Source organism: Adiantum capillus-veneris, chromosome 8, assembly GCF_014529385.1.
Source record: "Adiantum capillus-veneris isolate H3 chromosome 8, ASM1452938v2, whole genome shotgun sequence".
Classification (NCBI taxonomy): domain Eukaryota; kingdom Viridiplantae; phylum Streptophyta; class Polypodiopsida; order Polypodiales; family Pteridaceae; genus Adiantum; species Adiantum capillus-veneris.
The window spans coordinates 37,661,867-37,675,114 of record NC_140938.1 but is presented as its reverse complement, the minus strand read 5'-3'; the positions used below and the strand labels follow the sequence as shown (position 1 = coordinate 37,675,114).

At 42.3% G+C, this 13,248-nt stretch overlaps 1 protein-coding gene across 1 annotated transcript in view; it reads left to right on the top strand.

The window, feature by feature from the left end:
• The window catches only part of LOC147451979 (uncharacterized), a 39,743-nt gene extending 34,890 nt beyond the window's left edge, over window positions 1–4,853 (top strand). Inside the window, exons 2-6 of the mRNA XM_086517826.1 lie at window positions 2,049–2,287; window positions 2,867–2,976; window positions 3,906–4,055; window positions 4,147–4,410; window positions 4,560–4,853. Coding sequence (XP_086373952.1) covers window positions 2,049–2,287; window positions 2,867–2,976; window positions 3,906–4,055; window positions 4,147–4,410; window positions 4,560–4,566 — 770 coding nt within the window. The 3' untranslated portion in view covers window positions 4,567–4,853. The remainder of the gene's footprint in view (window positions 1–2,048; window positions 2,288–2,866; window positions 2,977–3,905; window positions 4,056–4,146; window positions 4,411–4,559) is intronic.
• The last annotated feature ends 8,395 nt before the right edge of the window (window positions 4,854–13,248 follow it).

Genomic DNA, 13,248 nt, shown 5'->3' with positions numbered 1-13,248 from the left:
GTCCGCAATATCGGGTGCAAGCTGACCTGGGGGTCGCTTTTCGGCTAGTTATTAAATCATTGACTTTGCACAACCTTTTGAGTGCCAATGTTTGATAGTATCATAGTAGTGGGCGTCAATGCCTTTAAATATGATGCTCTGGGAGCACTTCAGAGGTCAGTGCATTGTTGCCGATTGCAGATCGACTCCCTCGCCGTTGTATCTATTCAAAGATGAATAATAAAGTACCGCAAGGACGCCTAACTTAGGGATCACTACATCTGAGTGGGGAACTCCACCCCAGTGTCTTTTCTCCGGTTTTCAGTTCCTATACTTGCTGTTTCAGTGTAATTTGTGGGTTTGTCTGTTAAACCCCCTTGTCAAAGGATGGGGGGAGATATGTGCACTGTGTGTGTGTGTGTGTGTGTGTGTGTGTGTGTGTGTGTGTGTGTGTGTGACGGATGGAAGGGTAAGTGTGTGTATGTGAGCGTAAAGTTTTGGGAACTAAGGTGGCTGAACTCAGGTGGTTGTCAGTGTGAGAAGTGGCAGCAGATGGATGGATGGAAACAAGTGGCACCAAGTGCACGACCTCTCATATCTGATGGCGGACACGAATGTGGAACCTCCAAGAGCAAACCCGTCGCGGCGGTGATCTCCTAGATTTGCAGTAATGCCGCGGTTGGAGAGTTATGATAGAAGAGAGCACAATAGGAGAGGGATATGCAAAAACCCAAGGGATGCTAAGAGGGAGGGTGATATAGGAAAAACGCTAGAGAGAGAGAAACACTCGAGAGAAACTCTTGAGAGAGAGATGGAGAGACCCAGAATCGTTGGCCAACTCTGGTGATGCACAAAATGATGATACAATAGGGTGGGCACCCCCTCCTTATATAGGGAGTGAGCCTGGTTACCCAACTCCCCAAAACCTCCATGACCTAGAAAAATAGGGGCTAAACTGAGAGAAAAAATAAAAGCGGCCCTTAGGTAGAAACCAGTCGCATAGGATATCTAGGAAAAACGCCCTAGACCTGGGGCTGCCAAGAGGCACACTAAATGACAGAGCTAGCGGTACACGGTGGGCAAAACAATGGTGGAAACAATGACAGAGCTGAAAATGAGAAAAGTACCTCACATAGGCCGGGCACAGCCACAAAACATCCCTCACTCCCTACGATCAACCACTGGTGGATACTGGGTACTAGCAGCTCTGCTAGGAGTGGCTAGGGAGGTCACAAACTCTAATAGTCAGCTGCTCCTCTGGAGAAACCCTGAAGGGAATAGCAGCTGAAGCTGCACATGGGAGCGCTTCCTTGTAGCCTGCTCCACAACCGCTTCCAATGGCACCCACCTACCTGCTCCATTCAGCCATTTGCTTAGTGGGAGCCTTTGGCGGTTGCAGAGTGGGCCCCACACCATCTCACAGGCAGCCGCTCGTTTTCAGCAGCTTCTATTGGCATCCGTTTCTGCTTGCCCATTTGTGAGTGAGCGCTTCTTGTGGCTGCAGCAGAGTAGGGCTGGAGGCTGAGGATAGAGCACCTTGCCCTTTCACACATCACACACATTTCACCCTCATCCCCACGCACACCCTCACATTCACTCACTCCTACACTCAGACTCATGCACCTTCTCTTGCACTTGGTTCTTTGGAAGAGTAAGGAAGGTTGAAGGGTGATGGCACCTTGGTCCTTTGCAGCTATCAACAAGGGCTATATGTGAGATGCGAGACCAGCTCAACACACCGTCTCAGTGTGGAATGATATGTTGGATGAGTGGAGCTCCTCCTCAAAAATTCTTTCTGAATTTAGTGAGATACCTCTTTGACCTTACCAGGGTCATTTATGGTTGAAGCTTTGAGGCTATTGTGTTGCTATTTGTATGAAGCTCTGACTAATTATGGGCCCATTATCTCTACACACAGGGTTGTTTCTTGATTTACTTTCTCATTCTTATAAGTTTGTTTTTCGAGCAACTTACAAAAGCAAGAAGAGCTTGACATTGTTATCACCAGCTTGGTTTGTTGCTATAGATTTGTGCATACATAATTTTGTCGTTTTGATCCTTTTCTGCAGGTTGGGAGCTTGCCTTAGTGGATTTGAGGAATCATGGGAAGTCAGCAGGAATGGAGCATTTAAGATCCCCACACAATATCCAATCAGCAGCCAAAGACATTGCAAACCTTATCAAGTTGGAGGAATGGAATTGGCCTGACATTGTCATAGGCCATTCATTTGGTGGAAAAGTTGCCCTGGAGTTTGGAGAAAGTTGTGCCTACGGGCGATATGGCTCCACAGCAGTAGCTCCCAAGCAGGTCAACTAAGTGCTAAAACTACATCTGAGTAATCAGTGGATTAACTTGTCGATTTGAATATAGGTGAGAGTAAGTTTTGGAACTCAGGTTACTTAGGCTCTTTGTTATTTTTTGTGAAGCATTAACTAGTTGGAAAAGTGGAAGCTTGGAGTGGCGACACTTTTGAAGATGAGATACCAATGATTTGAGAATGGTCCCTTTTTTAATGCAAATGCCAACGGGAGTGGTCAAAGGGAAACTTAATTCTTGATTCATGAAGCTATTAGCCTGATGGATTTTTGGTATGCAAAACTCATGGAGTAACCTTTGCAGTGTTACATTCAATGAAGAGATCTATAGACTTTTGGGTTTGTTACATGTAGTTTCGTTGCTAGTCACCAAGAGCAAGAATGTTAGGTTAGAGACTTGTTGCTAAAAAATAGGCAATTTTTCATCTGTCCTTGGTTTGTTGAAAGCCATTTATTACCTCTTGGTCTTAAAATGTTAAAAACAGGAGACTGATTTCCACCTTTTTATGTTGTGGATCCTTTTTTTGGGGTCCAACTTTTAACAAACCTTGATCTTTCTGTTTCAGAACAGCTATGGGTTCTAGATTCTATTCCTGCTAAGGTGGATATGGAAGAGGTTAAAGAGACGCACCGTATTCTGACTACTATTAGGGGCCTTCCGCAACCAATTCCTTCTCACAGGTCAGTGAACAGAGAAGAGGGGAATCTTTTTTTATTTTTTTGGTGGTGCATAGAAAGTCTCTGAGTGCATGGATTGCATCAAGAAACTGGTCTATTACAATATCAACGCCTCATGGGTGGGGAGGATCCAGTCTTAGGCAGCAGATGTTGGAGGACGGAGCTACAAAGTTGTTCCTGACTCTCGCTGCATGATATATATCCAAAGATCTTTCCTCCCGTCATTTCACTTACCAAAATGAGGCCACAATTGAATCTCATCCACTTGTTTGATTTTTTAAACCTATAGATAACAGTCTCTCTCATCAAGAAACTGGTCTATTACAATATCAACGCCTCATGGGTGGGGAGGATCCAGTCTTAGGCAGAAGATGTTGGAGGACGGAGCTACAAAGGCGTTCCTGACTCTCGCTGCATGATATATATTCAAAGATCTTTCCTCCCGTCATTTTACTGAGGTCACAATTGAATCTCATCCACTTGTCTGATTTTTTAAACCTATAGATAATGGTCTCTCTCATCAAGATATGACCATGACGAGGTTTTACCTGCTAGATTGCTCTTCAACCTAGCTAGTGGGCCTTAGTGCTGTTAGAACCATTGATCTTTCTTTGCAATTGCAAGATTGTGGGAGGAAACTCTGTTCAAGCATGAAGGAATGCTTGTGTTCTATGCTAGACTACATGATCGTGGGTTTTGGGAGACACAGAGCTGCTTTGCCTCTCTGATTGGTTGCCATCAGTTTTATATGTAATAGCTGCTGAGTGGAGGAGCGTATGGATGCCTTGCTACGGAAAGGGAATGTTTGAGCATGCGGGCAAAACCCTGACCTACCACCCTTAAGTTGAAATCAAGTTCAAGGCTTTCAGCTGCTTGTTCTGTTTTAAATTTGGCTAATCTGATTTAAACTGCCTTGCATGTGTAACATGTAGATGGCTTCTGGAAAAGATAATGGAGGAGGGCTTCTCTAGGTCACTTGCAATATGGATTGGACGTAACTTGAAAAGAGTAGAGCCTTCGAGTGAGAAAATGACATGGATTTTTGATGTTGAAGCTATTAATGATATGCTTCTGTCATACAGGTGCTTCCCTTCCTTTGCTTGAATATTAGGATTTGTGTGAAGCCCACAACTTGAAAGGCCATTGTCATTTATTTCTAAAGCATGCATGCAGACAAACTAGCTACTGGTCCTTCTTAGAGGCTCCACCACAGGGGACAAATATTGGTATGGTGAGAGCTGAAAATAGTGACCGTTGGTCTCCGTCGGTGATTTTGCGATTGGAGAAACTGGTGGAGGCAAACCAGCAGGAAAGCAAGGAGCAGGGAACTCTCCACTACCACATTCTTAAAAATTCAGGTCACTGGGTGCATGTGGACAATCCAAGTGGGCTAATTGATATTATAACCCCATCATTCCTGAACTTAGCTACACACAGGTGAGTGTCTCTTTTCTTTGGGTTACCTTACCCAGTGTTGCATACCTGTCAAAACATGTCCTTGATATGGACCATGTTGCGAAGATTCATTGGAATTTTTGGATCCCTCTCAACTGGGGTGATGATCTGGCATTTTAATTTATTCACAGCTTTTGATCCAGCAAGCGCCATACCAGCGCTATCGTTGGCTTTCAAGGGTTTTGAATTTCTTAACTGGTAAGCGTTTTCAAAATTGTTTTTTTATGATCTAAAGCCAGTCTAGAGCATGTTCTGTCGTTCATGGTGGAGCTCATGAAAGCGACAAACATCATCTTTGAGGCTCTTCTGAAATTTCTATGTATGAAAGGACTTGATAAACTTGCTGGTATCTGGATGGTAGAGAAGAAGAGACTTTTGATCCTCTAGATTCTTGATTGAAAAGAAGTTTGCCTCTTGTATGTTCACATTGTTTTGTGCCTGCATTCTGCCACATTCTGTTTCAAGGCGGTGATGTTTCTCATGTGTACGCTTGACGTGTGTGTAATTATATAAGCAAATGTTGTCTTCTTTGGCTACTTGCCAGGGTTCCTCAATTGGATATGACTCATGTTACATGTTACTATGAACAAATTAGTGGAGAGTGCCAAGAGAGATTGAGCCATTGATTGAACATACATACTCTGATAGTCATGTAGGTGAAGATTGTCAAGACTCACTGGAGTGAGCATGAGATTTTGTTGAAGAAAGCGTGTGTAGAGAAAGACAATGAAGCAACTGTTAAGAGAGAGAGAGAGAGAGAGAGAGAGAGAGAGAGAGAGAGAGAGCTTTCATCAATGTCTTTTAGAGGCCACGCCTATGAGACGAATCAATGTACAATTGTGGTATCTCTTCTCATCCGAATATTTGGAAAATTATAATGACGAAACTAGATTGATCTAAAGCTAGTGCTAACTATGGAGCTAGAAGGGGTAACCGATTAGGGTATATAAAAGCTGGGAGAGGGTAATGTAGTGCAATGTGGAGGAGGATGACGGTTTAAGGATAGGGGCTCATAGTGGGGCTGGATTTTCTTACGATGATTGTAGTGAATACCCGAAGGCATTCAAGTTAAAGTTCCCTTGGAGTATAGTCCTCTTATCAGCAAACTTTTGGTTGTGCATGCATCACAAGACCAATTATTCACTTTTTAGTCTCATAGATGATAAGATTTATGCATAGCCAAGAGATTAATCAAGATTTATACGCAGTTTTTTGACTAGAGTGAAACTGTGAACCTTGGGTTTTCTTTCACAACGAGGAACCATTGCTGCTAGTCTGACAAGATTTTTCAAATTCTGTTCCAAGCCAGTTGCCATGACCCTTGTTTGTCCTCAAGTAGTTTTTTCTTAATGCTTAGCAAGTCATGCATATAATGGTTTCACAAGAAGAACCTAGAGTGATTACCTCTAGATGAATACACTAGAATGTGAACATTTTTGGAATCACTAATGTTCCATCAAGATCACCTCTCAGCTGATTATTGTCCACTATTAGGGCACCCTCTTACATGTGGGTGTGTATGAGTGCGCACCTCTCTCTCTCTCTCTCTCTCTCTCTCTCTCTCTCTCTCTCTCTCTCTCTCTCGGGGATGCAACGTCACTTGGATGCTTTGCATAGGTTTGCCCACTGCAATGGTTTGTCTGTGCATTGTTGTCTGTGAACCTTGGTAAAACCAAGGTTATGGTGTTTAACACCACCCCACAGTGGATCAGGAGATCAGCACCCACATCCACGTACGGCCATAAGATAGTGGAGTACACAAATGCTTACACCTACCTTGGTCTTTAGTGGACCAACATTTTCATTGAGGAGCAATAGACACTAGACTGACTAGAGCCTATGCAACATTGAGTGGATTTGAGAGGATGTCTTCACAGACTCAGTTTTAGGAGCCTCGATCGAAGCTCTGGCCTTCTGACACCCTAGTGGCTTTTGCATTCCTATATGGAGTCTAGATATGGGGGCCTTCATTGGACCATCATAGGAGGTTGGGTCGCACTGATGCGTGGAGAGACATGGTGAAGCCTCTGTTCTCTATGATCTTGTGGCTTATTAGAGCCAAGGCTTCAGTACCACATGACATTCTTCGAGCAGAGCTAGTTGCCCCCCCACTAGTGGTTGAGGCACTCACCAGATCACTCTCCTTCATACATTGCTCATGGGTCTAAAGCCTTGGCTTATTAGAGCCAAGGCTTCAGTACCACATGACATTCTTCGAGCAGAGCTAGCTACCCCCCTAGTGGTTGACACACACACCAATCACTCTCATTTATACATCGCTCATGGGACCTCCCAAGAGATAGATATGCTCACCTAGTACTTGAGTCCTCTCGACAATGAGCTATGGGTATGGGGAGATGACATCATGGTTCCAGGTACATGGCTTTAGCATTGATAGATTGCCTCCCTTCCAATACTCATTGGAAGGTGCCACCCTGTTTGACTCTTACACAGTCCGAGATCACTAAGCTCATCCGCGAGGACTTGACTCAACTAGATAGCAGGAGGACCTGGATACAGCCGTCATAGGAGTTGGGCACGAAGATGGCTTTCTATAAAGAGCATCTCCTCCAGCTTATAGAGGATGGTTTTGTTACAAGGCCCAGATACATGGACACCCACTTATCTTATGGGATACGATGTGCTATTGGCCAGATATGCACATCTTCACACCAGCTTCGGGTCGAGATTGTTAGATACAATGTACCAGTAGAGGCCAGGACATGTCCCCTATGTCACATGGAGCCTAAGACAGAGCTGCACTACACATGCCATTGCCCAATTTACTAAGAGATACGAGGTCGGTTTCACTACCTGTTTAGGGAGGGCTTTGGACCACTCTCTAGAGTCATGAGGTATGAGGACCAGAGATGTTTGGGGTTGTTTTTTCTCGAGCTACGCATACACAGAGAGATTGATAAGAAGAGAGGCTCGCCAGTTTCACAGACGGATCACAAAGTTATTTAGAGTGGGCACTGGCAGGCGGAGGAGCAGCTACCACAGTAGAGCTTACATTTTCTTCACACTAGAGGTACACTGATCGATCGAGCGGCTGAGCTTGGGAGATCTAGATGGTCACGATTGCAGAAGACTACACAGCACGACGGAGGTTGCATCAGAGGATTCGGATCACTTTGGTCCGACATGCACGACACTCGGTCTGACCATGGAGGAGATTGATGAGATCCGCCAGCGATCGATGATGGATCTCCTATGATTTAGCTGTTTTAGAGGATACACCCACATTGTGTTGTATTAGTCCTCATTCACTACTCCCCCCCCATCTACTGCTTAGTCTGCATCTAGCAACCTCGGATTCTATAGTATGCCTTTTTTTTAGTACCTTTTATTTTTGGTACCTTTTCATACTCAGACATTGTATCAGATTCACTGTGTTGTAACTTTTTGGTCTCATAGCCTTTGGAAGACGTCAATATATTTCATTTCATTTCATATTCTCTCTCTCTCTCTCTCTCTCTCTCTCTCTATGTGCATAGATATCTTTAGACATTATTAGGAAAGTGTTTGGATGTGTATCTTGCAAACTCTAGAAGTAAAGAATGATGCAATCTTAAGAGATCTCTTGTTATTCCCAAGTGTTCTATGTGTGGGTGTACATGTCTATCAAGGAATCAATGAATTGCTAGAGCACTTACAAGATAAGAAACATGTACTTTGATGGTTGGGCTTTCTAATGCATAGCGTAATTCCTAAGGCGCCACATTAACTTGTTAACTATAGTGACTAGGAGATGGAGATAGTGTGAGAAAATTGCAATAACTTTGGGCAGCTTAGCTCATACTAGAAAATACATACAATAATATAAACAGTCTTTTTATAATACTATTATGGATGAGATATAAGCTGCAATCTGTTGGTCTATTTGGTATTGCAAGGCATCATTTCTGGAAGAGATCTATGCTACATTTGCCATGAGTAAACCTTACTGGAATATAACTAGGGGTATAACTTTGTAAAAGTTTTAAAGAAGTTCTTGGTAGACGCCATTATGGTATACTATTAGCATTGGATATTCCTTTGGCATGTATAATATTTTATGGGGTTGTCAATCTAAAAGATGATGCTAAGGGATGTTTCTTGCATGAAACTTGCACACGTTTACGAACTCACAAAGATGTCACCTTTTCACAGCACATCACCCCTTAAGAGGTGTTCAATGCATGACCTTCTTATCTCATCAAGGCTAATGTTTGTGCTTTAGCATGCTTCTGGAAGAAAACCATGGTCGTTATGTCTATAGTCAATCATAAGAAATATATCGTAGGAGCAATGCCTCAACGATTATATTTGAATGTGATGAACACATCCAACTTTTCATTTTCTTACACAATTGCCATTGCATCTTGATACAATTGATATGTGTCGAGGACTACCTATAAAAGATGACGGCAAGAAAATTCTTTGATGTATAGATGATCCAAAAAGAATAACACACTCAAAAAAACGTACCATGTCGACCACAATCGTACAATTTTGTTCTGAATGTTTGCTAATTCTTATGAAACCATGCAAGCCATCACTTTTCAATGGCACATTATGCATCAATCATAATTTGTTGCAATAATCAACCACCACAAGGAAAGCATGATTCTATACATCAACATAATGAAGCTTGAAATACAACGCATCTTATTGCCATGGAAAGAGAAGAAAACATGATATTTTAGGGAAAGTTTGAGGTCCTTTTCTTGCTATTTAAGCCTTTGGAAATATGCCATGAGGGCCAATGGGGAGGAGGCTTTCGTTAAAGAACTTTTTGGTCTTTGTTTTCATGAGAAGGCCATAATTTTTACAAGTGAACTCCAAATTGTGCAGAGTTTGGTGCATTTGAAAGCTCTTAAAGAGACCTTTACAATGATAGGTCACATCATATAGTTTTGAGCAAGAAAAATGATATTTATCCATACCCCCTATTTATAAAAGAAGTGATGACTAAGCAAGTTCTTACAGGACTATTTTTTTTTCGTTAAGCTTCCCCTAATGGTGGCATGCATTGTCCTATGTCGATTGACAATCGTCTGCAACCTTCCACCTTCGCAATGTAACACAATTTCATGATGGCTACTTGTTTGCAAATCCCCTTGACCTTGCATAAATACAGCAACATCATTGCCAAAAAGTATCAACAAATACTATCTAGAAGTATTTCTATTCACACAAAATTTCATTCTAATCTCAATACTAAGGATTTCTCCCAACATTGTATAAGGCACTCGCACATGCGTTTAATGAACACACCATTGCTGACAATGCTCCAAGAGTGCAAAAGTCCAACCCATGCAAAGCATTTATACGATATTGAATTTTATGGTCAATATCAAACACACATATAGGTGCAAAATTTGGCCCCTTGCTTCATGTGGGAAGAAAGAGCCATCTAATGGTACACACGGCCATGTATATAAAAGCAATATGCACCAAACCTACCCAAGAGATGCAAATGCAATCACATTGTTGTAACTTCTAAAATTTCTACTCAAAGCATCGTTATTATTGAGTAACGACTCCAATATTTTTGGTGAACGTGCAAGGGGAAATAAAGACACTAGTCCACTTTTGCAACAATATTTGATGTCGGGTTGCATAGTTGGTCCTTAAGTTTGCACGGCCAAGGGTGTACACCACAAAACTCACAATCACAAGACATATTTGCCATATGTTCAATATAGACATTGAGGCATGCATCAATGCAAATGTGGAAGGGTGAACCCCTAGGATGCGTGGGTAGGCATGGTGAATCTAAAAAATGCCTCCAAGTGATGTTTCAAGGCCCACCACTCAAACGTATTAGAGGGCAAAAGTGGTCGTCATGTTGATGGTGTTTGAAGTGTGTGAGTGTGTGTGTGTGTGTGTGTGCAACAATGGAGAAGAGACAAGAAGAGAGGAGACACAGATTTTGGTGGACTCCAAACACGATAGTATTTTATGGTTATGAGTCCTTATTGTTTAACTTAGAATGAATGGTCAATGTTAGTTCTTGGTTAGTGTTCGGCCACGCAGCACTTAGGCGTGGCACATTGGGCTTTACCACCCCAACAACATCCCACTTAAAGGACAATGTGCCTTTAAGCTCGGGTGACAATGTATATATACATACAAGACAGGTAGACAATGGCCATGATCATCTACCCAATGCCCATGAGTGCCCAAACAATGTGCAAACCGCTATGAAGGTAAGCCCTTTGGCACAAGATTAGCAGGATTCTCACTAGTGTGAATCTTGGAAAGTTGCAAGGTACTTGTCCTCAAGCACCTTGCAAATGAAGTAATTTACTTCACATCCACATGCTTTGTCTTTGCATGAAACATTGGGTTCTTTTCTAATTGCATAACACTTTGGCTCTCACAATGTAACATAGGCATCTCAACACCGATTCCCAAGTTTTCCACTAGCTGACCAAGCCATATTTCTTCCTTGCAAGCTTATGAAACTGCAACATATTTAGCCTCTGTATCAGACAAGGTAATGCAATCTTGCAAACAAGATCGCCATGAAACTGCACCTCCAGTGAATTCAAAGACATAGCATGAAGTGGACCTTCTCTTGTCCAAGTCTCTTGCATAATTTGCATGCTTCCTTTTGTCCAAAGCAAATGCACATGTATTTTGTACCATACAAATATCGCATAACCCCTTTCACTGCCGCCTTATGTTTCTTGCCTGGATTTGAAATATATTTGCTAACCACTCCACAGCAAAAGCAAGATCAAGAGATGTATCAAGCATAGCATACATCAAACTCCCAACTATAGATGAATAAGGCACTATGACCATTTCACCCTTTTCCTCTTCAGACTTAGGGCAATCATTTGTAGAAACTTTCACATATGGAGGCAATGGAGTACTCAATGAATTTCCCCTATCCATATTGAAATGCTTGAGCACTTTATCAATGTACTTATAGTGAGACAGAAAAACTATTTTCTTGTATCTGTCTTGCCTAATGCACATGCCAAGGATATGGCTTGCATCAACCATGTCTTTCATTTCAAAGTTTGCATGTAACTCTAACTTCAAGGCTGAAATATCATCCTTGCATTTCTTGACAATTAACATATCATCCACATAAAGGACCAAAATGAATCTTTAGCTCGCTTAGTGTAGAGGTAGTGGTCCGTACTACAATGTTTGTAGCCTTGAGAGAGCATGAATGAGTAGAATTTATGATATCACTCCCTTGATGACTGTTTTAGACCATAAGAGTTGTTAGGAAATAAGACGTAGCTAAATAGATAATTGAGTAGATTACTTAATGGAGAGAGACAGAAATAAGACGTAGCTAAATAGATAATTGAGTAGATTACTTAATGGAGAGAGACAGATTTACATACACGGATTATAGAGTAGAGGGAGAGAGAGAGAGTACACACGATATACGTGGTTCACCCAATGTGGGCTACGTCCACGGGAAAGCAGCCACTCAATGGCTTTAGTACTTCAAAACAAGAAGTAGTTTACAAAGGGATTATACCCTTAATGGAGCTCCCGCCTTGCTTCACTCTCACCACCTCACACTCACCTTGTTGCATCAACTTCACACACTATGAAATGTGTGTAGAAATGGCCTCCTTTTATAGGCCAAAAGGGCTGCCCTCTCTCATGAGAGGCAACCATGTGTAGCCGCCCTTGCGTAGATAAGTCCAAGTCGGACCCTCCAATCCGCCCATGTGTGGCCGCCCTTGAGAAGACAAGTGTGCTTTTGAATTCGGCCACCGGCCCCACCGGCCATTGACTTCCGACCACCGGCCAACCGATGGTTGTTTTCCGACCACTTTTCGGCCGTCGTCCGGCCATAATATTCTGACGAAAATGAATATGCCGGCCAGGGGAAAAAAAAGAGTATCGGGGGATTCCGCCCCCGAGGCCCCTAAAGTTGCCCCTGATTTTTGGCCGTGAAAATTTTGGTTTCCGACGAGTGATTTTTCTTCACGCACGATCGCTTCTCCTCATAATGAGGGCCTTACAAATGTGCGCTTTTACCATAGAAAACTACAAGGGTAAATCAGGCTCCATACTTAACAAGAGTCTTTTCTAACTGACACGCCAAGTCTTGATTGCCCTTCTCGACAAAACCTTCTAGCTGCTGCATATGAACTTCTTCTTGAAGATCACCATGCAAGAAGATCCATTCCGTCAAAGTCCATGTCTTTTTTAGCAACCAAAATAAGTACACATTGCAGAATAGTCATCTTGACAACCGGAGAAAATATCTCATCAAAGTCAATACCTTGCTGCCGCTTAAATCCTTTAACAACAAGTCGTGCCTTGTACTTGTGTTTATTATCATGAGGTGTAAATTTTTGCTTATACACCCATTGGCATGGTAATGCCTTTTTACCTTTAGGTAACCAAATCAACTTCCAAGTTTGATTCTTATGTAGCAAGTCCATTTTTGATTGCATATCTTGCTCACACTTTGCCTTGTCATGCATTGACATGGCTTCCTTATAGCAAGAAGGCTCTCTACAATTTGTCAACATAATGTAGTCCAATGAGAGAGTAAATGTATCAGGATGCCTTGAAACTCTTGTATACCTTCTAATGATTGGTTGAGCCTGTTGTCCCTCAATAACATCTTGTACTACAGGAGGATTCTAGCCTTGTTGTCTAACAATATCACTTTAGCCCTATTGTGAACAACTCCATCTTCTTGGAAGATAACTCTCTTGACCTCCACTGTATGCACATGCTTATTTGCATCTTCTCTTCATTGAAGTATACGTCATTGCTGCTTTTAGCTTCAGGATCCCATAACCAAAATCCCATCTCGCTACGATTGCCATAGCCAAGAAATATGAA